Source organism: Pteronotus mesoamericanus, unplaced genomic scaffold (genome assembly GCF_021234165.1).
Source record: "Pteronotus mesoamericanus isolate MK-2021 breed Mesoamerican mustached bat unplaced genomic scaffold, CSHL_Meso_final contig_56, whole genome shotgun sequence".
Lineage (NCBI taxonomy): Eukaryota > Metazoa > Chordata > Mammalia > Chiroptera > Mormoopidae > Pteronotus > Pteronotus mesoamericanus.
The window spans coordinates 12,015,207-12,039,659 of record NW_026555201.1 but is presented as its reverse complement, the minus strand read 5'-3'; the positions used below and the strand labels follow the sequence as shown (position 1 = coordinate 12,039,659).

The 24,453-nt window shown below is 39.8% G+C and overlaps 1 protein-coding gene across 1 annotated transcript in view; it reads left to right on the top strand.

The window, feature by feature from the left end:
- Nucleotides 1–10,456: 10,456 nt before the first annotated feature.
- Nucleotides 10,457–24,453, top strand: part of PTPRR (protein tyrosine phosphatase receptor type R) — a 232,362-nt gene continuing 218,365 nt past the window's right edge. Inside the window, exon 1 of the mRNA XM_054580107.1 lies at nucleotides 10,457–10,814. Coding sequence (XP_054436082.1) covers nucleotides 10,757–10,814 — 58 coding nt within the window. The 5' untranslated portion in view covers nucleotides 10,457–10,756. The remainder of the gene's footprint in view (nucleotides 10,815–24,453) is intronic.

Below are 24,453 nucleotides of genomic sequence, written 5' to 3'. Positions count from 1 at the left end.
AGAAAAGGTTGCAAAAGTAGGGTGGCCACAGGCTGAGTGGCCACCACCCAGGTGGCCACAGTCTGGGTGGTTAAAAAAGGGAGTGGCCAGAGGCAGGCTGGCCAGATCTCCCTCTTGGCCAGAGGTCAGTTGGATCGGGGACCTCTGTGTGTCAAGAAAGGGCCAAGAGGGCCAAGAGAGCAAGTACTTTGTTGTCGCACTGCATGGTGGCTATAGGGGCGCACCGCCATGGGGGAGCGCTGCAGAGAGCGCAGCGCTCGCTGAAACCTGAGGAAAACTGGCTAAGGCTGAGGTGGGAGCAGGGCTCTGAAACCCGCAGAGCCTGTCCCAGGGTTGTCACGGATGAGGGGGATAAACACAAAATGTTGCAAATACTTCTGTTTGCCTCAAGAGGAGACAGGGCACTTCCCTCTTACCAGAGAAAGCGTGGCACATCCCCATAGCGGGGAAGGCCCCGAGCCCTTCTCTGAAATGCTTTTATTGAAAATCTTATCAGTGGGCTAGGTAACAGGAATGCATACATACACTCGTTACATTAGCATGTTAAGTTTCACAGAGAATAGATACCTTTAAGAAAACAAGTGACAGGAATTCACTGATTTACATGGGTCCAAGAGGAGACCAGTCTAAACAAAAGAGAATGAAGACAAGGGCAAGCGCCTTAATGATAAAGGGTAAGGGGTGTAAATAATGTGAAGGTCCTTTGCAGCATGAGCTGGCCAGAGATCTGAAGGAAGAACAGAGCACACTCTAAAGAATTTACTCTTAGGCCTGATTACCCCGGGACCCGCCAGATCTGATTTAGGCTGTTTTTCCTGCACTGTTTCAAGCCTGCGCCAGGCAGGGGGAGGGAGCCACCAAGGGATAAGGAGGCTGCTTCTCCGCTGCAATGAGGACTCTGGCCATGTCCAAGCCAAGCTAAGAGGTGTAAGGGTCTTTTGGCCCCTTCTCTGTGTCCCCCAATTTCTTATCTGCTGCCTCTATCAGTCAATACCTGTCTTAGGTTGTTTACCTCAGCTCAAGGCAACTTACCCATCATTGGCTATTGGCCATCACAAGGCAAAGCAGAGAGGCAGGGTCTACACCCCTGCCCAGGGGAACAGGTCAAGTCACCTCAGCAGCCTGTTTCTCCAAGGCCTCCTGATTATTTCCAGCCTTGGGGCCCTCCAGCCTGTTGGCAGGGTTACAGCTCCTGAAACCAGGCCAGGCATTTCCCAACACTTGGTTCTGATGACTTATATAGTTGGTGGGGGGGAGTGAGAGCGTTACATATTGATTGATGAGTAAAGGTGGTGTCAGCTTCCCCCTAGGGAGTCGTGACTATCCAAATGTAGGTATGTGTGGGGATCTATAACCTGAATCCTTATCTTGCTCCAGGCTCTATTTGTTCATTTTGCATATGTGACAGGAGGCAGGAAGTTAACCAAAGTTGTTTTATGGGCCTTTTCTTTGGGCACTGTAGACCTCTTCCTTTCCCCTTTCCAGACCTTGGAATAAACACACTGTCTCAAGGTTTTCCTTTTCCCAGCTAGTGGAGATGATGCACATCTCCCCCGTCCTGCACTATCTTGTTGTTCGGAATGCCTGGCAACCTTTCCAAACCAGCCTCAGGACTGCTGGGTCAATGGGTAAGGCATGTCTTCCTTTGCTTTTAACCTCCTATATTAAGTTCTTTGTTAGATTGCAATGGTGAGGGCCCTCACTTTATTTCCCTTCTGTCTGCTCATTCTACTGTAACAGTATGGTCACAGTGACATGAAAATTATGTTAAAATTAACAATAATTATAAGTACATACATGTGTAGACACTTATATCCCAAGGGTGAAAGTAGAGCGAAACTAGATTTACCAAAATGTTAACTGTGTTTGTCACTAGTTAATGGAATCCATGGGCACTTTTTTCTTTCCTTCTGTATTGTCTATTGTTCAATGGATGTTCTCACTTTTGTAATTTAGGCAATTAATTTAGATAGAGAAAAACATCAAAAATATGAAAAAAATCACCCACTTTCTAGAAGTAGTGAGGTAAAGTTGAAGTGCAACCTAATGATGTTTATGACTGATTCAAAATGGTTAAATTTAATTTTATTATCAAATTTGTAACTGAATTTGGTTTTGAAAGGAGTACATTTTCCAACCTTTGTGATCATTACTTTGGGCACAAACTTAATATCAAAAAGGATTTCAATTTAAGTTTTGCAATCAAAATCTAGGCTATATTGCTTCTTTTATTTTCTAGAGTATTTCTAAGATTAGAGGATCCAAATGATTTCTTTGCAACGGAGATGATTTATATTTTCTTTCTATTTTTATTAACATCAAAGTATTATGGTGGGCAGTAATCACATGGAATTGAATAAGAAAAATGTGTTATTAAAACATGAAGTAGCTTATCTTCTAGTCCATCTCCAAATAACAAATAACCAAAATTATTTGCTTGAGCTATTCTAAGAAACAGAATTTGTGAAATCTTTATTCTCCAGCATTTGGACAATATTTAACCCACGTATTTTGATGCCATTTGCCAAGCAAGAGGTTGAGAGCACAAAAAATGCTTGCTGGTAGGGTATTTTTCTCATTCCTTTCCTGGTTAGATTTCTCATCTATCATACATTGGATTAACTTTTTTGCTAATAGTTTAGTCAAAGGATGGTTCACAAAGGGGTTTTTTGTGAGTTTCTTACGAGAAATAAAATACCAAATTATACATCCACATTTCTATATAAATACGGTGTTTATTTTACACCAGAAAAATGAAGTAAAGAGTGGAATTCTGAGTGGCATATCAGTTGGCCCTGGGTAGCTACAGTCTCTGAGTCTGTGATCTGCACAGTTGTGTTATTGTAGAAATCAGGAAATCAGTGCAACTTGAATAATAAAAATCTCTGGTGAAGAATTATTCAGTTAGTTTAATTTGGCATTTTTTCAACTATATTTCTCTTTACATATTTAGTATATTTAAAAGTGTTCTGGAATTTTTTTGACTGTAGTTTTCCAGATTGGTTAAGATATCTGTGGAATCATGAGAGCCTTTGCTGTAGCTGTTCTCTTTTTTGGTAGCTCTTCAACCAGGCATCTGCTTTCGTAACTTCTTCACCAACTTCAAGTCTCTGGTCAATGCTTACCTTCTCCATATGGTTGACCTTAAAAACCTTAACTAATTCTGCAAACTCCTTAATTCACATTTCCTCCCCATTTCCATTCCCCTAATTTCCCTTTGATCTGCTTTTTCCTTTTCCCACAACAGTTGTCAACTTCTACCAAACTATATAATTTAATTATTTCTTATATTTATTGCTAAGTATATATTTCTTCCTCCTAGAATGAAAGCCTCTTGCGAGCAAAAATCTTTGTCTATTTTGTTCAGTAATGAATCTCAAGTACTAAAAATACTCCCTCACTCATCAATATATATCACTTAAAATCAAATGATATAGCAATGAAATGTCAGCAAGTTAGGTACTCCATTGCTTTTGGAATATATGTAATATAGTATACCCCACTGTAATGGCTCCAAATAATATTTCCTGATATAGTCACTGAACAAAGACACTACTGTTACCCAGCACACATGGATTCTGTCATAGACAGATTACTGCTTATGCATTTAGTTATATCAGTGATAATGCTATAGTCAGTGGTCATTTTTAGTAAGATTTCTTTCTGTGTTGTAGAGGTACAATCTTTCACAAAGGGATATTTTAATCTAAACACATTTCTGAACTCCAAAATATAGGCTGATGAGTTATCCCTTCTCTACTGTAGAAATACAGCTGCAAGGATGAGAGAAAGAAGTGTAAGACAAAGAGAAGCATTGAGCCATGATTTTTCATTTCAAAGAGTGAGTAGTCAGAGAGGGATGAAGGCCCATATTAGAAAGATGTTCTTTTACAGCATCTTAGAGTTATGGGAGAAATTAATGTAACCGAAATGGAGAAAGATCAAGTGATCTAATCAAGCCATAGATACATTCCCAGGATATTCTTAGTGTCTCAGGCTGTTGAGTGGATGAGTTGTTCCAATGTGGCCTCATTCAATGAAATCCAAAAGAATGACCAAGCATTGCAGAAAATGTATTTGACTGGCCCCAACTAGCTAGTCTAAGCCATAATAGAGGCCTCTCACATCTGTGTCCTGCTCAGGATGATGGATGGTGTATAAGTGCAGCTGATTATTGTCTTGGGACGGACAGAGCTAATGCAGGAGAGTCAGCAGTTTGTAAATCTATTACTGACATCTTGGATGAATCTGACCTTTGCAGAGCCAGAGTAGAAGACAGAACAATACATAGCTCCAAGGAAAGTTTGTACTTCATTTTGAATAAAATTTTAATGATAAACTAATAACAGAATCTATAGGTATCCATACATAGCTTTCCTGTCTTTGGTATTTTTTATTTGGCTAGGACTGCATATTTAACAGATGTATAGAAAAATATATGTCTTATTCGGGTACTTAATTTTTTTTTAGAGTACATAATGTTGTATTTGTGTGTGCGTGTGTGTGTGTGTGTGTGTGTATCAAACAGTTCCAATACATAAATCTTAACAAAAGTAGAGCTGTGTTAAGTTGTAAAATTTAATTGTCATTAGCAAACTTGAAGTCTATTTCTTGGGTTCAAAATGCGTATTCCATTTAACGCTTTGAAGTCCTTCCACTTATCAGAGAGGCTGTGCGACACTGTGTTAACAGCATAGTGTTAAGTGGCGTCACCAGTCCTGAGTTCTGATGCCAACTTCACCACTTACCAGCTACATGGCCACAAGCAAACTACTAGCCTCACCATCACTTCCTTCCTCCATCACAAGAGGAGAATAATACCTCACAGAGCTGTCATAAAAGGTCAATGTGATAACATATATTTTATAAATTTTAGTGCTTTTATTCCCCATTCTTAGTGTCCTTTGTCATTTCACTGTTTTCTCTACTCTGTGCTCTTATCAAAGGGTAGATTGTTCTTCCTCGTTATGGTTGGACAAAATACTAAATAATAATAATAACAATAATAATAATAAAGTGAATCCACACATCTATACATCATATATTCACCTATGAATTTCCAATTTATTTATTTTTTATTCTGAAAACTCCCATTCTCAAATGGTTTGATTCACATCAATATTTTTACTTTGTAAACATAAATTGTTACTCTTTTCCCCCGCTTATACATAAATATTGCATAGACAAAAGGAAACCAACTTTGTGACTGATACAGTGACTCCAGAAAGGATGGGAGAGGGTAAGCACTATACAAATCTCAATTAGGTTGGTCACTGTCACCTATTGTACATGTTCAAAAGTTCCTTGGATCCATTTCATTATTTCATGTCTCTTCCCATGGCTCATACAACCCTATGGCCTCTCTTCATGTAGCGCAGTTCAAAACTACTTACCTACCCAGACACAGTTCATTTACTGTTCTCCTCTGAAAGCTTCTTGCCTGCTATCCATCCCTGCCTCTGCTAAAGAAGAGACCATTTTTTCTATTCTGCTCTACTTTCTTTTAGGCATCCATCTAGCATGATTCTTTCAAGCATGACTTTACTTGCTGCCTTTGTTCACAAGATGCCAGGCCCCAGAGTCTGATGCCACAGGCAGGGTCTCACCTTCTTGGGGAAAATCCCCTGTGGGTGTTTCTCACCACAGAGTTCTACTGCCAGATCTAGCATTGGTATCTCCTGTCCTGGTGCTCAACTAATTCTAGGGAGCCAGCTACAACTGACAATATGTGTATTTATTATATGTGAAGCAGAATATCGTAAAGATTTGGTATCAAGTTATCTGATTGTGCATTGTCACTACCAACAAATTATCTGATTGTGGATGCTAACTACCGACTTACCTTTTGATTGATAACTTACTACCTGATTTTGGGCAAGCTGCTTCTCTGTACCTCACCTGTCTCCTCTTTAACATGAGATCATGATAGTGCCTCCTTGTAAAGCTATTGTAAAGTTTAAATTAGATATCCATGTACTTAGAGCAGAACCTGGCACATAGGAAGCACTTAGTTCTCTTTATATTTAAGTAATAATCAGAATAACTTAAATAGAAAACTCTAACAGTCAACTGATCTCTTTTCTTTATTTAAAGAAGGGGTGTCCAACCTTTTGGTGTCTTTGGGCCACATTGGAAAAAGAAGAGTTGTTTTGGGCCACACATTAAATACATTGCAATACGTAATCAAAAAAAATAAAACCTCATAATGTTTTAACTAAATTTATGGTTTTGTGTTTGGCTGCATTCATAGCCATCCTGGGCCTCATGCAGTCCACGGGCTACAGGTTGGACACCGAAGTATACTAAGGAAAAAGGATAGCCAACATGAATGATATTTCTCCATTTATGAGCAAGTTAATGTTGAGGCTCATAAGAATTAAATTAGGTTTGAGAACTAGCTCTAATAGGCTTCTCTCCTGTAGAAACTCTCCCTGAATCCCACCTCATGTGAAAGAGATTACACATCTGCTGGGGAAAAAAGGTCCATATGATATGTATTTTCTATTTATCTTTCAAAGTTTAAATGATTTCCTTTACGACACAGCTCTGTAGGCCAGTACACGTTTTCATGGCTATCCCATATTAATTTCTGTGCTTTTCTGAATTTGAACTAACTTTTCTAAGCCTTGGTGCAGTGTTTTAACCAAGCTTCTTCCCTACAACAGATTGCCTTCACTGCCATTAGCTCATAGAGAGAAGAAAAAACAGCATATATGGACCCACAGGGAATACTTTTCAGATGTTAAGGGGCTGACTTTTTCACTAATTGGCTAATTCATTTTTTGTCCTTTGACTTCATGTCATGGGATCAAATCCATTGAAAGTATATTAGATTGACTCACCAAGGAATATGAAGTTTTCTTGCTCCTTTATCTTTTTCATGTAAATTAATAATGAATGTCCAGTTACCAAAATTACAGCTCACTCAAGGTTATTTTTACTATGCTGAACTTGCCGCAGTATATCTAGTTAAATTGGAAATTGGAAAATTTTGCTGTTAAGGGGATTTTCAGGCACAGTTAATAATTCAGCTACCTGCACCTCTGGGCAAAATAAATAAATAGATTGCTGACTGCTTTTTGGCAAAGTCACTGCCAATTATATTATTTGAAACTTTAAATGCACCCCCACCTTCAAAAAACGTTGGAATTATCTGTAGGAAAGCAAGGTGTTCAGGGCACCACTGCAGCATTATTTCATTACTATACATGCATTTTCTTCTTAAAGACCTATCTATGTAAGTTTCATAATTAAGTATTTTTTAAGAAGGAAAAAATAAGGAAAGGCCACCAATTACTATGATTATTTCCCTCCAACGCCAAACCCCGAAGAAATTCTAGTGCCAGACGTTAGATAAGGATTCTATTGTTTTTATTGTTCAATTACAGTCGTCCCCATTTTGCCCCCTTCACTCTCCCCCCGCCCTTCCCACCCCCACTTCTCACATTCAGTACTGCCCTGCTGTCCTTGTCCGTGGGTGCTTTATCCATGCTCCTTGACAACCCTTCCCCCTTTTTCCCCCCTATCTCCCCCTTCCCACCCCTCTGGTTACTGTCAGTTTGTTCTTTATTTCCAAGTCTCTGGTTTTATTTTGCTCACTTGTTTGTTTTGTTGATTAGATTCCACTTACGGGTGAGGTCATATGGTATTTGTCTTTCACCCCCTTTCACTTAGCATCATGCTCCCCTGTTCTATCCATGTTGTCACAAAGGGTAGGATTTCCTTCTTTCTGCTGCGTGGTATTCCATTGTGTAAATGGACCATAGTTTTTTGATCCATTCATTAACTGATGGGCACTTAGGCTGTTTCCAGCACTTGGCTATTGTAAATTGTGCTGCTAGGAACATTGGGGTGCATAGGTTCTTTTGAATTAGTGTTTCGGGATTCTTAGGGTACAGTCCCAGCAGTGGAATTGCTGGGTCCAAAGGCAGTTCCATTTTTAGTTTTCTTAGACAGTCATACTGTCTTCCACAGTGATTACACCAGTCTGCATTCCCATCAACAATGTACTAGGGTTTCCTTTTCTCCACAGCCTCGCCAGCACTTGTTGTTTACTGATTTGTTTATAATGGCCATTCTGACCAGTATGAAGTGGTATCGCATTGTGGTTTTAGTTTGCATCTCTTTGATGGCTAGTGATGCTGAGCATCCTTTTATTTGTCTCTGGGCCCTCTGTATGTCCTCCTTGGAGAAGTGTCTGTTCAGGTCCTTGGCCCATTTTTTAATCGGATTGTTTGTCTTCCTGGTGTGGAGTCCTGTGAGTTCTTTTTGTAGTTTGGAGATCAAACCAGAAGGGATTCTCTTCTAATCATTAAGCACAACTAAATAAATTATCTCAAATATCTATTTAGCAAGAATTTCAAAGAACCATGTTAATGTCAGTATTGAACTTAACCAAGGAATTGCTTTTCATTTGTTTTTTGAGCACCTGTTTTATGAGAGGCACTGTTCTAATCAGCTGAAATACATGAATGAATACCACCACTCTCAATCCGCCCTCGAAGATGGGATTCCACTGCAGGAAGTGAGGATGGGGAGGGGCAGGGAAACAGACAATAAATGATCATTTCAACAAGTAGTTCTTTTGGTATATTAGAAAGTGATATATTCTATGGGGAAAGGAGATTGGGAAAAAGTAAATCAGCGCAGGGGAAGAGGTTGCGGCTTAGGGTAGTTTGGAGTGAAATGCAGTGCTACAGAAACGGTTCACGACATACGCATGTGGGGAGGTAGAAGAGTCGGGGATTGAAGCTTTATATCTCTGTTTTCAGCGTGGAAGACCGGTCTAGGTATTAAAAATACACCTCATTCTCCCCTTCTACCACCCGTCCAAGGGCAACTCCTGGCCTTGTCTCTCAGTATTGGAGGTGAAATAAAGTATAAAAAGATACTGTCCAGGCTTTCAGGTCCTATGAGATCCTGTCTAATTTAAGCTCTTGTGGGCAGCATATTTCCTATTAGCTGTCCCAATACACAGTGGAAAGAGGAAGAAAGCATTGGATGAGATATGCAGTTCAATTCAATAAGCACTTATTAGTACCTTTCATTTGCCTAGAACGGCTTTTTCAACTTAAGTGAAAAAAAAAAAGATGCAAAAGTCCTTATGAAGACTTCAACTGTGTTGGAAGAAAAAACACAGATAAATAAATAGCTGTAAAAACATATAAGGCAATGTTGCACTAATGTTGTGTATACAGACGTGTGTGAAGGAGAAATATCACTGTAACCTGGACTTGGGCCCCATCTTTCTGGAAATGTGAGACCAACGTTAGACCTTAGTAAGCTTGAGTGCGGTGATGATGGAGGTGGAGGCCACTGAGGAAGGGACAACAGCTTTTCATGAAGACACAGAAGCAGAAAGCTCCTGGGATAGTTAAAGAAGAGAAGTCTGGCCAAGGACATCAAGATAAGGAACGATCCAGGGGTGTCCAAATCTGGCATCTCTGGGCAGCACTGGAAGAAGAAGAGTTGACTTGGGCCACATCTTAAATACACTGTGACACATAATCACAAAAATATCTCAATGTTTTAAGTAGATTTATGATTTTGTGTTGGGCCACATTCACAGCCACCCTGGGCTGCATGCGGCCCACAGGCCACAGGTTGGACAGCCTTGGATATCCTCCCACTCCAAAGTCTTCGATGGGGGTAGATGGACACATATCAGACTGCTGTAGTGAGGCGCAGAGCTGAACGGGAGGAGCCCAGTTACAGAACTGATTCCGTTACCCATCACCTTAGAAAATAAAATGGAGACTAAAGGTAAGTATCTCCAAAAACATAAAGGTGCCTTTGTTTCTTCAATGGATATATTCTACTAGTCTAAAAGTATGGCTTCACTTTTCACTGTCGTTATAATCGTAGACTTTGGACTTCAGAAAGGAGAAAGTTTAAATACAGGGATTGAGCTGGAGGGGAAAGAGAAACAAAAAGAGAAAACTTGTAAGTCACCCACAGGATACCCATTTACACTTCCCCAGGCCACCCAAGGTGATCAGCAACAGAAGGCACCTATACCCTTTTCCTGTAGGCAACCCTGAGAAGCCGGTCAATCTGGGGCCCTGCGAAGGTCAAGTTCCAGCAATGAGCACTGCCCACGTGTAAACCAAGCTTTGGAGAAGGAGTAAGGTAGGTCTTGAGGCTGACACTTCCTTGGACTCTGCTCTGGCTCACCTGTCGTGCCTTCATCTAGACCAAACCCACCCCACCTCACTCTCAGGTTTTCGAGAGACTCTTCCTAATCACGGTCCCCCAAAACACACTCGCCGTGGCGGCAGCTCCCCTCGCAGCAGCCGCTAAGACCTGGAGAAGTGGAATTTCATTTTGAAACCCCGGTGCGGCGCCGGGGCCAGCGCTGGGCATGCTCAGTAGCCGCGGCGCCTGTGGGTGCTGCTCGCACTGCGCTGGCCGCGCGCCGCTGGCTCCAGGGCTGGCGCGGGAGTCCCCCGCCCTCTCCGCCGCCGCTGCGGGGCTTCCAGAAGGCCGAGCAGTAGCCGCCTCCGAGCGCCTCAGCCCCCTCCCCACCCTGCTCCGCCCCACTCACCGGCCGCCTCCTATTCCTCTTCCTCTCCCCTCTCTTAAGGAGGCGAAGCTGGGGCGGCTTTCTGCCGGCGCCACAGACCGTTTTGCAAACCCCAGCTCAGGACCTGCGAATGAATCCTGGAGCCCAGAGACCTTTTGGTGGTGGCTCCTTCTGATAACACTTTTCCTGAAGTGAGGTCGCGGTGGAGTTTCTCCACTTCTCAATGCAAACACTATGCGGAGAGCAACCGGCTTCCCTGCGCTGTGCCTGCTTCTTAATCTTCACGCTGCAGGTAAGGGGTTGCCAGGCAGAGCTGGAGCTGGGGCTGAGATGGGGAGGAAACGGCACATGCTTAAGGACTCTAGGAAAAGCTTGCCTCGCAAAGAAAGCCTTCGAGAGGCAAAGCAGGACAGTATTACCAGGGGAAGGGTGAGAGAGTCGTGCACCTGTTGGAAGAGAGGGGCCGAAAACTTATGCCAAAATCAGCCCTTGATTTTTCCTTTCCTTGGACGAGTAATAGTGAACATTTGCAATATGAACACAGGTTTGATTCCCTTTCCACTCCCCTCCACCTAGACTTACTGATCCTGTTTCTGGGCTATGCACCTGACTGCCAATTTTTCAGGGGAAAGACAAGCCATACTATCTTGCTGGAGTAACCTTTTCTGCTGCAGCGGCTACATCTGTAAGGTCTTTTGGTTTATGGAGAGCTCAGAAGGATGCATTGGCTGTAACCTGATGGACCACATCTCCGCCCCAAAGATCGAAATACACGGTTCACAATAAGGATGCCGCTCCAGGCTCCTTTGGCCCTTGCTCTTGTCACTCGAATTTTCTAAACCAATAAGAGAAAAGAAAGGTTTAAAATAGGACTCTGTCTTCTCTTTCAGCATCATGGTCAGCGTCCGAGGACACTGAACAAAAACCCAATCACAGTTTCAAAGCGGACAGCCCCCGGGGGTAGGCACTGTTACCGGGAAAGGTTTGATGAGGTCTGGGCAAGAGTCACAGTGAGACTGCTCCTACATATAAAATAAATATATTTGATATCAGAACCAGTATCAGGTTTCCTATGGAAGCAAACCATAGGAAGTACCTGGGGAATTTATATGCAATGTCACTATGGACCCTGCTTTTTGGATAGATGCAGCCTCTATGTAATGCAAGGACTTGCTGGACTGAATCCTTTATCATTTTTACAGGCACATGAGCCAAAATAGAATATGGCAGAGAGATTTTAGGAACCCTACTGCGACAGCAGTCGTCCGTGCAGTAATCCTGTAGCAACCAAAGACTAGGTGTTTTCCCTGAGTTTGCTTGTCAACCAATCACACAAACATTCATTCATTTCTTCAACTACCATTTAATGGGTAAATTTAATGAGTATGTACTATGTTCCAGGGGTAATGAATAAAAATAATGGTTGTGAAATTACAGTTCTTGTGGTATCTTTTAAAAAGAATGGGAGAGTCTTTTTCTATGTGTCCAATAATGAGGGTGAAATATGGTACTTTCTTATTTCTAGCTAATGCTATTTTAATGTATTGTGACTCTCTTAACTAATGTATAGGAACATTAAGGCTATAATTAAATACACATGTTAGTTGTTATAATTATGAAGTTATATTGTGGAAACTTCAATAGTTCTTTGGCACCTTTTGAAAACTAGAAATAACTGCGACTTGGTCATTAAGTTATTTGCAAACAGCTGTGAGGAATCCTTTTATTACCACATACAGTTCTTCAATGTTGAAATATGGGATGAAAATATGCAAATTGGGTTGAGTTTTATTTACATTAATGTTTAATGATAGCACTAATACATTCACATACCAAAAAAAGTGCCTCAATTCTTATCAAGTTTAGGAATGATTTTACTGATGTATCAAAAATATCAATGTGCTTATTTTTTAAAACTAATGTATAAACAATTCTAAAGATTGCATTTAATACAGTCATAAATCTTGCAGTAACTATAGCTTAAAAGGTATAAATAAGCTTAAAACTAAGCAAGCGGAAAACATTTCCACATTTATTGTAGATAAACATTTGGGATGAGGTAAATAGAGGACTTTTTTTCATCAAAAGAGAAATCTGGAAGTCTGTAGCACTAGATTCTACCTGGAGCTCAGCCAAAGGGTGTATTACCCAAGACAAACCAATCCATCTCTATTTTGACTTCTTAATTTGAAAAAAAAAATTCAACCAATTTGAATTTAATAAGGCAATACACTGAAGGTCTATCTTTTTCAGACTTCGGTTGCAAGATGCTATGTAGGAATTAATTATATTCATATTTAATATAGTGCTTTTGATTTTTTTCACAGCAGATTGCAAGTTTAATATTGTAGTTGTCTTGCCAGTTTCATTTTGAATGCATTTTAATTTTAAACAGCAATTTGTGGGTCACAAGCTGTCATCAGATTAAAATTCATCGCAGTTATCTAATAACATTGTGAGGACCTTTCATTAGGACCGAAACAAACACAGATTTCTTGATCTAAGCTCCTGTACATGTGGATAATAAGAAAGTGAGTGGGTGGGAACACAAAAATCATGAAGTCACTGATTTCTCTACTTGTTGAATGTCTGAGTTTTTTTCTCTTACAGAAGACTATCCTCTCAGGATACAAGGGGGCTTTATAAAGAAGGGAAATGAATACTATATATGTAGGCCTCTTTGATTGAAAAGCTAATTGATCCATTTTGGTTATGCCCAGGATATCAGCAACTAGTTTATGCTGGTAGAACTGATGACATGTGAGAGCCCGTTAGGGATGGGAGAAATTGGCTGACAGGTTGCGAGTACTCTTCTTAGCTATACTGGGAACTCCTGACTTCATTATAGTTGTCCTCCTAATGATAAGGTAGAAAATTATATTCAACTTGAGTGCCATCTCTAATTGGTCATGATTGTTTATATCTCTATGCGAAAATACATTTTTAAAAAGGTTCTAACCCTCCCTGAGTTCTGATTGACTCTACAGAGCTAAGTACTGTGTTCTGTGCATAATGCCTGTGGAAACCTTTTGAGGGAATATGGAGTATAGTACTGTGTAGGTATCATCTCTGGGTAAGATGATCCTAACAAATTACTGAGCGTGGAGCTTGTTGGAGAACCTGGACTCAACTGTGTCCATGGCAGCTGATTTTCATAGATACTCTTAACAAGAAAACTTATTGTCCATCCAGCTGCTTTCTATGCAGGTGAGGAAACTAAGATCCTGTAAATGGTAGATAGTAAAGTATTTACTTTAAATAGTAAAATGCTAGTTCACAGCATAGTCGGGATGAAATCATACTCTGGTTCTAGTAAGGGAGGGCACCATTGAGTTAGTGGGGACACATTATTTTTACTTAACTGTCCTCATTCTTTACTCTTTCTGAGTAAAGAGTGAACCAATGTAATACTTAAACTCCAGTTGAAAAAACCAGTTCAAGAACATTCAAGAAGGCAATTAAAAGCTGCCTCAATAATATGGATCCACAGATAGGTTATTTTCTTCAGTGTTTCTTCTCTTTCTTTGCCCAAAGGACCATGTTTTGTCTCAGGAGATGATATTTATTTGGTAATATTTTAGATGCAAAGGAGTGAAGGTCTTGTGATATCTTAAAAATGTTCATGTGAAAGCTTTATTTTTTTTCTTAGCAAATGTTTTCCTAAAAACAAGCAAACAAAAACAGAACTGATTTCAGTGCATTACTCTCTCCTCTAGCTCTGGAAAAGGTTCTTTCAAATTTCTACATTGTTCTTACTCTTGGCCTTTCTGAATGGCACAAAGACTGGCATCAATGTATCTTCTGAAGATGCTGCTTCATTCTCAGAGAAGTACATGGTCAGTTTCTCTTGTCTTTGAGAAGGAAGAGTTTCTATGATGGGACCAATAGGATCAGAGAGGTCATTTGTGGAAGCATCACCCTCAAAAGAAAGGGTAGAATAATAGCAAAATGATATGTTATTCTTTAAGAGTAACATGTCTTTTCTCAACGAAGAGTCCCTTAAAATTTCAGAAGCAGTTTTTCCTGTCCTAAATCCCTCAACACAGTCCTTACAATGGCCCAGGTCCTACTATATTCTCTCTCTCCATTCTCTCTCTGATGTCATCTCTCACTCCTCTCCTCTTTTATGTTACTCTTCTGGCACGTTGGTCTTCTTTCTGTTCCAAGAGGATGCCAAGCATTCGCCTACCTTGTATGTTTTGCTTTTTTTCTTTTACCTGGAACATTTTTTCTTCGAGTGTCTCTATGGCTTAATCCTTCCATTTTAGTCTTTACTCAAATGTTACTCTCAGTGAAGCCTTCACTGACCCTCCTACTTAATATTTCACCCCCGCCCCCACAAAAAAATTCCAGTATCCCTTTCCTACTTTATTCCCCCCCCCCAGAGGTCTTTCACCACCTACCATACCCAATATTTTACTTATTTGTTTTGTTTATTGTGATTCTCCTTCTACCCATTAAAATATAATGGCACAGATATCTGAAAGCACAGATATGTGTCTGTTTTGTTTAATACTGCATCTTTTGCATATCCTGCCCAGCCTAGCATTTGGGGGCAGAGCCTGGCATAAAAACTACTAAAGATTAAATAAATACATCGAATAAATAAAAACAACTCAGTGATGTTTCTGGTTTCTTCTTTTCCCATTTAATTTCTTCTTGGCACCCATGCAAGACATTTAAGCCACTTCCAGAATGAACTTCAACATAACTCATTTATCCAAAACTCAAGTCGTTCCCCAGCAGCCTTGCATGCTCAAGGACATACTATCCCAGACTTAGTTACTAATGTGAACTGAAGGGCAACCAGGGATGGGCTTGCAAGAAACCACAACTACCAATCAACTCAGGGTAAAGTCCATCAAACTGATTGGCAGATGTGCAGCCCAAGTGCCTCGCTGGTTGGCTATAGTTTTACTTCTCAGTAAAATGCTTTGTACATGTAGGAATGGCTATAGTAATATGAAAGGATTCATGCAGCTAGTTGACAACCAGGTTTGAAAGCTCTCAAATGGTCTGCCTCGTTAGTGTTTAAGGCATGGGTATAAGTTGTATAAGTACATTGGAGATCACATGTTCCTAGCACCATGGGATTGTATATCCTATTGGAGATCACACTCTGACAAGCATCTTGTAAAAATTCTGGGATGCATTATCCCCATTCAGACTCTCATTTTTGTTTCTCATCTCCTTCTTTACCGGCTCCAGTCTTCATCCTATCATCCTACTTTCGAACATAATTAAGATGACCAGCTGTCATCTTCTTCTTACTAATAAATATTTATAGCATTTATCTAATTGATTTCTTTCTGAATTTTGAAAATTCTACTCTGTGATTTCCATAACCACTACTTCCTAGCATTTCTAGCATTAGTGACTGGCCATTCCTCAGTTTCTACTTTTAGGTCTGCCTCTGAGTATTCTTTAATGTCTAGTGCTCTCTAGAATTTATGTATCATTGTGTTTTTTTTCTCCTTTGTTCTCTATACAGTCTCCCTGGATGATTATATGCAGACCTACAGACCAAAGATTCCTAGATGATATTTCCATCTCAAATATTCTCCTGAACTCCAGTTCTCTAATTACAATTACCCAGTCATTGGATAGCCATCTGTTAATATTTAGCACGTGCCATCACAATTGCTTTTATTTCCATGTTTCCTATCATTGGGAATAACACCAGGATCCCTCAAAATAACTCATTCTGTACCTTTCCTTTGCTGTTGTCACTCAAAAGGTCACCAACTCTTCTCCACTCTCGTGCCCCCATCGCTGCCTTGGGATGGGTTATTTCTCATGTAGTATCTCGCAATAACCTACTACCATGCCCATTCTTCATAATAATGTCAGAGGTCAAGTTCTAAAAAGCACACTTTTTAAAATCATATTCTCTCTTTGTAAAATTTTTAATACAGCTATTTCCCTTTCTCTTAGAATTAAACCCAAACTCATTAGCATGGCAGTCTTTCACCGTCTTTATTTCCTGTCATCATGTCCTCCTTTGCACACTAAGACTAATTTCTTTTGGTCTGCCTTGCCTCTTTCACTTGTCACATGCTGTTCCATATATCTTAAATACCCATACTTTGCTGCTTTTTCAAGATAGCTCTTTTTTTAAATTTTTCTAATTACAGTTTACATTCATTATTATTTTGTATTAGTTTCCCATTTATAGCCTAGTGGATAGACAATCATATACTTTCATCAGACTCTTTGCAAATGAAAAATTGTATCTGGAAAGGGTGAGCTGTTGGAATTACTAAATGACAAACAATAATCAAACCATTAGGGTATGTCTGAGAAGAATTCCTATAGAAAGCAAGGTTCCAACTGAGACCTGAGGGGTAAGGAGGTATTATCCAGGGGTGGAGGGGAGTGTGGGGCTAATCTGAGACCTTAATCAGATGTAACAGTCAGGAAATGCTCTATGGCCTGGTGCACCCCTGTGGAAATAATTTGTGGAAATCTGCTTCCCGGCCATGGGGCATGTCCAGAAAAATTAGCAATGCGATTGTAGAAACACCTGAATCCCTTCCACCCTCTTTGCTCTGATCTCAGTTCTGTATTATGATGTACATGTGTGGAGCCATAGAAAAGAAGAAAACTACTGAGTAAAGAGATTTGATCATGATTTTGTTTTACATACACTTATACCACTCATGGTACAAAAAAAAACTTTTAGTAGATTCTTGTTTTATCCAATTCAAATTTTGGTCAGGCATGGCCTACTGTGAGAACCTTTCCTTTGATACCCCACCTCATTCAAGTAGCTTTCCTAGGTTTTCCTTTGGCCCCTTTATATTCTTCTATTGATATACTTACCCTGAATGTTGAAGCTTTTTGAGGACAATAACAGAATTGTAGCTTTTATCTCCGTGTACCCATTCCATTGAACTGTGCTTGTAACCCAGTATACCATCAATAAATGTTCAACAAATGAATAAATGTATTCAGAATGTATGTGGCAAAACAAATTATGATACATTTTCATGACCATAAAGAGTAGAACTGACTTTACTACTGCTCCTTTAATCCAGTTTACATTTACTGGTTACAAAGAAGTGGAAATGAGACAGAAAAGCTTTCATTGGAACTTAGTCTCTGAGGTAAGTTAGTGTTTTGTGGGCACGATGGTACTTGTGGTGGTACTGTGTGTTGAACTCCTCCTACATAGACAGTTATTCCTACCTGAGTTTCTACTTTTACTTTAGGATGGAAATGAGATGATATTTTTATTTTAAAGCATTCAAACAATTAGATAAGTACATAACATGATGTCTGTATACTGCAGAATAGACCCAGATCTCCTAACCCTAATTACTGATTATTATCCATCATGTAATAGCAAACACAAGCCACTTATGCATTCAAACTCAGGTGGGAGTGTGAGGCAGGGGTGATAAATCAAGACCAAAAATAATCCAACCATCTCTCACTGCCACAAATAAAACCCACACCATTACAGAAAATTTCTAAGTATTTGGATGGGTGTATACATTTTCTTTCTCTTTTTATGTATAGACAAAATTTTTATAGAACCATAACATTTTTGGAACCTACACATCTTCTTTTCTTATGGGAGACATGCTTACACCAGCAGAATGGAGACTGGTTTATGAACTACAAAAAGTGACTTTTATGAGATTATGGGATCACACACCAAAAGCCCATTTACTGCCATTACTATTAATGATAGCATGGATGTTATGTTTTATGATAAGTTTATTGTTAAACCTTTAAAAAGCTATTTGTAAAGTCAAAATCAAAAGATAAAGTCATATTTCACTTTAAAAAGAGATTTTGTCTTCAAAGCACTTACAAAGGTTCACACACTTAGCTTAGCATTGGTATTTCCCAACATAATGGATTTTAATAGCTTTGAAGAAAATATTTAATGGTAATACATTACTTTATGATCAAACTTCCTAATGCTTATTCACCAAATAATGTAATTGTGTCATTATTGTGATGATATTTGCCACAGAATGACAATTAGCAAATTTATATTGTGAATATTATCACTTTCCATTTAAATAACTTTTTTACTCATAGTGGTTATCTAGACTTTCTTCATAATCAAATGTCATTTGATTTCAATTCATTAAAGAGGCTGGTGTCCTTTAAAATTGCAACCACATGTACCAAAAACAAAGCAAAACCAATTGTTTACATGAAGTGGCAGTATAGACAATATTTTTTAATTGCACTGAAATAAATACCAACTTTAGTGGGCACATGAATTATCTTTTCCTCGTTCAGACCTGAAGCAATGCCCATCTTCCAACTTTTGCAGAATGGCTCAAGGCCGTCCTACACAACCGATTCTTTGGAAAAGAGCACCAACTGGGCACAGAGTAGGGTGTCTCAGAGTAATTCACTGGCCTGTACAGCACCATGTAAAGAGCAAGATTCTCCTACTAGTTCTCTGTACTAGTGATCTAATTCTTGATGGAGACAGGAGGGAAAATGAAGCAATATGCATAACTGCATAGGGTCAGCTTCCATTGCTGTGGTCCTTTTATTTACCTGGGAAAGATGCTCAATACAAAGTACGCCAAACATAGTATCATGATAAGCTAGTATGAAAGACCATAATTTCATGAATATAAAGATGTGGCTTTAAATTATAAGCAATTTACTTTCTTTTTTAAAAAATATTTAATCTTTATTGTATTTTTTTCAATTACCATTTAGGTCCTCCCTCTCCCCCTGCAATCACCACCCTGTTGTCCATGTCTGTGAGTCCCTTTCCCTTTTTGCTCAGTCCCTCCACCTCCTAACCTCCCCCTTATTAGCTGTTATCTGTTCTCTGTCTATGAGCCTGTCTCTGTTTTGCTTGTTAGTTCAGTTTGTTCATTAGATTCCACATATGAGTGAAATCACATGGTATTTGTTGTTCTCTGACTGGTTTATTTCACTTAATAATGTTCTCCAGGTCCACCCATACTGTTGCAAAGGGTAAAATTTTCTTCTTTTTTTATGGCCAAATAGAATTCCACTATGTAAATGTCCCATAGTTGTTTTATCTGCTCATCTATTGATGAACACTTGGGCTGGTTCCATAGCTTGGCAATTTTAAATAACATTGCAATGAACATAGAGGTGCTTGTGTTCTTTCAAATTAGTGTTTTGCGTTCCTTCAGATATATTTCCAGACATGGGGTTGCTGGGTCATTGTTAGACAGATATATACTTTTGTTTCTAGAATGTTCATTTTATTTCATTGATCTACTCGATTATTTCTGTGCTAGTGTCATGTTGTTTTAATTACTGAGACTTTATAATGGATTTAAATTTTTTAATATTTTATAATGGATTTTGACATTTAAATAAATAAATAAAATCAATCTGCATTTAAAAAAAAAGAAGGAAGGAACTCCTACCTTTTGTGATAACATGAATGGAACTGGAGAATATTATGCTAAGGGAAATAAGCCAGTCAGTGAGACAAATACCATATGGTCTCACCTATAAGTGGAATCTATTCAACAAAATAAACTAACGAACAAAATAAACCACAGACAAGGAAACATGGAGCAGACTGAAAGTGACCAGAGGGGATGGGGAAGGAGGACAATGATGGAAAGAAGGAGAAGGGACTAAACAAAGGACATGTATGAATGACCCATGGACATGGACAACAGAGTCGGAATTGGCTGTGGGAGAGGGAGGCAGGGTGGGATGGGTGGGGGAAAAATTGAGACAACTGTCATAGAATAAACATGATTATTTTAAAAAAAGGCAGATCCATTTTTAATTTGAAGTATCACCATACTGCTTTCCACAGACTGGCTATACCAGTCTGCAGTCCTACCAACAGTACAAAAGTGTTCCCCTTTCTCCACATCCTCACTAGCACTTGTTGTTTGTTAATTAATTGATGAAAGTCATTCTGACAGATGTGAGATGGTATCTCATTGTGGTTTTAATTTATAATTTCTCTGATGATTAGTGACGTTGAGCATCTTTTCATATGTCTATTGGCCATCTGTATGTCCTCTTCAGAGAATTGTCTGTTCAGGGCCTCAGCCCACTTTTTAATTGGGTTGTTTGTATTGTGTGTGTGTGTTGACTTTTGTAAGTACTTTTTAAATTTTAGATATTAACCCTTTATCAGGTGTATCCGTGAATATGTTCTCTCATTCTTTGAGTTGTCTGTTCATTTTGTTGATGTTTTCCTTTGCTATGCAAAAACTTTTTAGTTTGATATAGTCCCATTTGTTTATTTTTTTCTTTTGTTTCCCTTGCCTGGAGAGATAAACAATTTACTTCCTTTGTCTTGTAGATTCAAGTCAGGTTTCTTTTTTTTTTTATTCCCCTGGAAGAAAATGAGATAGCTTAAACAAAGAACATTGAAATAATGGGGGAAATGCCATAGTTTGAAATTACCTTTAGAAGAATACTATAAAAGCATAGGTATTGTGATCATGCTAAAATCCAGGCATGACCATTTACTAGCTCTTTAATTTAGGGCAAGTAGCTTAATCTTTCTAAGCCTCAATTTCCTTTTAAACTGGAGACTGTTATGTTATACAACCATAGGGTTAGTTGTTTTATATTAAATGGGATAGCATATTTAAAGCTGCACTGCCCTTGTAAGTGCTATATAAGTGTCAGATAATATTTGATTAGGGGTTGGAAAGGTCAGATGTTAAATAGCCGATAAATTGGAGCAATTTCTGACTCTTCTCATGTTTGAGCCAATGCTGGAAAAGCATACACGCCCAAGAGAGATTCTGAACTCCAACTGTTTCCTCAGTTGGGCCTGGTCTATATAGTTTTCCTCTGCTATGGGCATGAGCCTAACTAAGTAGGTAGATCTGTAGTAGATTGTGCAGCTCTAAAACATCTCCCTATAGTTTTTGGCCACTGGGAGGCTGGGGAGATCTGGCCGGGCCCAAGACATCAGATATTCTCCTCCAGCCCTTCTTCAACTCCTCCCACCCCTGCCACCAAGCCCCTCAATAAAATGGTTGTTAAAAATGCCACTTGTTCCCCAAATCTTCTCTTCAATGCCTTAGCTCAAAGCTCCATAGCATCATATCTTCAGCAAACCCCTATTAAATGAATGTGAAATACAAATTTTTCTGGGGTTTACCTGATGGTCAGTGAAAATGTATACACAGATAATGCCATAAACCTGAAATATCTGGTTCCTTTTGTTCCGCCTTGCTTGGCAGGTAGTCCTCACTTATCCTGCAAACCACCTCCCTAATTAGTTTCTCTGGGGGCCCACAGCGTGAAGTTCAAGCTTGTGACCAGGACTTCAACTCGTAGCTCTGCAGGTCTCCTATAGGATTGCATCTCCTCTACTGACCAACTCACATTTTCCTGCTCACTCTTTGTAGCCCGTGGAACTGCTGGACCATTGGGCTCCAGGTTCACATGGGAGGCTGCCTGTGGTTCTGTAAACAATGGGGAAACAGGCCCATTTGAATGTAAAGGGAGGGTTATGGAGATAGGAAGACCCTGTATTGGGGACGGTCAAACACAGTCTCAACTTGTTCGTAAAACTACGAATCACTCCCCAATATCCAGGCCCAAATACCTAACTGCACCTGATTGGACCAAGACTCTTCTTGAATGCTGATTTTATCTCAGGGGACCTATTTTGTATAGCTCCAGCCTGGCTCCCTTGGAGACCTCAAATCCATTGGAAAACTCAGAATTCAATTGTGGAAACTTTTCCATGGTGCCTCCCTCCTCTATGCAAATCCAAGTTCATAGTCAGACAGCTATTTCAGTGCCTCTAAATATTCCATAACAGTTAGGAATCTTCCTAGAGCAATTCTCATGCTGCTCATAAGTCTGGTCCTGTAGGGCATGGCTCTTGGTGTCCCTGGACACCTCTGTATCTCCGGAGCATCAGAATTTCCCACCCAGTGTCCAGTGGGTACTTCTGAGTGATTTGTTTCCTCAAACTGGAGATGCCGCTATTTAGAGTGCTTAAATTATAAATATTATCATGCTGTTTGTAACTCTAAATCTGAGTGTTAAATGAAGCTATGAAAATATAATAAAAGGGTCTTCTCTCAAGATAAACATTGGGTTTCATAGAGAGGAGTGTATGTTCATGATACATCTTTCCTGTTAAGTCAGCCTGGCCACTGCTCAGCTAGCTGCCTGCTGAGCAGCCCAGCACCAAGGAATAGACAAGAGTTACACAAGGTAACTATGCTGTTCACTCAGCTTTTAATGAATGTAGGTTCACTCAAAGTGGAACATCAACATACATTAATATCCTATTCATACTCTTAACAATCTAAGAGAAATATAACACATACACAGAGCACTCAATAAGAGATAATGAACCCGAGTTCCAGAGTCTCAGTCTGCAGGTCCAGGAGACAACACAGCAGGCAAGGGAGTTGTCAGCGACTTGCAAGAAAGGATCTTTGGAGCCAGGTGGGCAGCAGGGCAGACGAAGTCCTCAGTCCAGCAGGGAAGAGTGCCTGGTGGCCAGTGCCAAGGGAGATCGGCGTGGCATGGAGCAGCACGCTGGGGTGTGGAGCTCGGCTGTCTCAACAGTGGTCTGGAAACCATCTCAGTTATACCTTGAAAGTGGTGCGCTCCACCCTCTGGGTCTTTTTGATAAATGTCTTGACACCCCTGATGACAAGTGAAGAATTTGTCCAGGAGACTGTCTATGGGTGGTCCTGCTCTGTAGACATGGCAGATATCTTCACATGTGCAGATATCTTGGGTGTGTCTCCTTGCCAAATGTGACTGGTGTGACTTAGGTAGTTTCCCTCTTGAACCAAAGTGTCATGGCTGACTGACAGCCATTTTAGTTGACATGAGTGACTCCACTTTGTTTTATATACTTTATACAATCTTAATTGGACCAATGCCATTTTATTGGTCTTGTTCTCCACAAGGATATAAATGGATTTCATTATAAGGAAAGAAGGAAAATACAAATGAGTATTTCCTAAATCTTTAGGATGTGTTAAACTCTATACCAGGTGCTTCAAAGGTAATCATTTCACACTTTAGGATAGAAAGTATGTTCTGAAACGGCATGCTTGTACTTCAGAAACAGAAAACAAACAAACAAACAAAAATAAAACCCTCTAACTCACGTAGCAGAGTAATAAAACAATCAAAAACAAAAATATTAAGGCTCTATAATCTGACTACTTGGGTTTGAATTCCAACTCTGCTATTTACTGTTTAAATTCTCTGTACCTCCCTCTTCTTATATTAAAAAGAAATCACTCTAAAGTCTTCTTTTGTAAAGAGTGCCTGCAATGCAAATCAAATTTGCATGCCACCATTTTTTAAAAAATACTTGGAGAAATTTTGCCTTATAAATTTAAACATGTTCAGGCATAATTAACAAATTTGTGTTGGAGGGAATAAATATATTTTCCAAACTGAAGTATATATAATGTAATACAAAATCCTATAACTATTAGAGGCACTGCAATCACGGGCAGCCTACCTCTCTCAGACTCAGGGCTCATGCAGGATTTGTAGTATCATCATTCCTGCCTCCCCATTCTACAAACTATCTGAATTCACATATCCAATGGACCAAAATATCCCACTTCTAATGCTGAACTTCCTCCATGTCTACATACACCTTGAAAACTGTGCATTGCTTGGTTTGCATACTCCAGTTTGAGGACCCTGTCCACATACCTTGATGAGTGTGGCAGGGAGAGGTGTGCTTCGTGAAATGAGAGTTTCCATGCACGCAGGCTGGGAATCAGGCATCCTGTCGCCCCTAGAGTTGTTCTGATGAGTCAGCATAAATTCTCATGGGCACATGGTCCATGCCTCTGGTCCAGGCCTGCCATGTGTGTGTGCCTGAAACAAAAGTACCTCTGGTCGCCCATACTTCACCCTGCAGCACCAGTTCCCACTGCTGGCAGCCCCTCCTCCAGACCCCGATGTCTTGAAGTTCACCCTCCAGAGCTGTGTGCCCA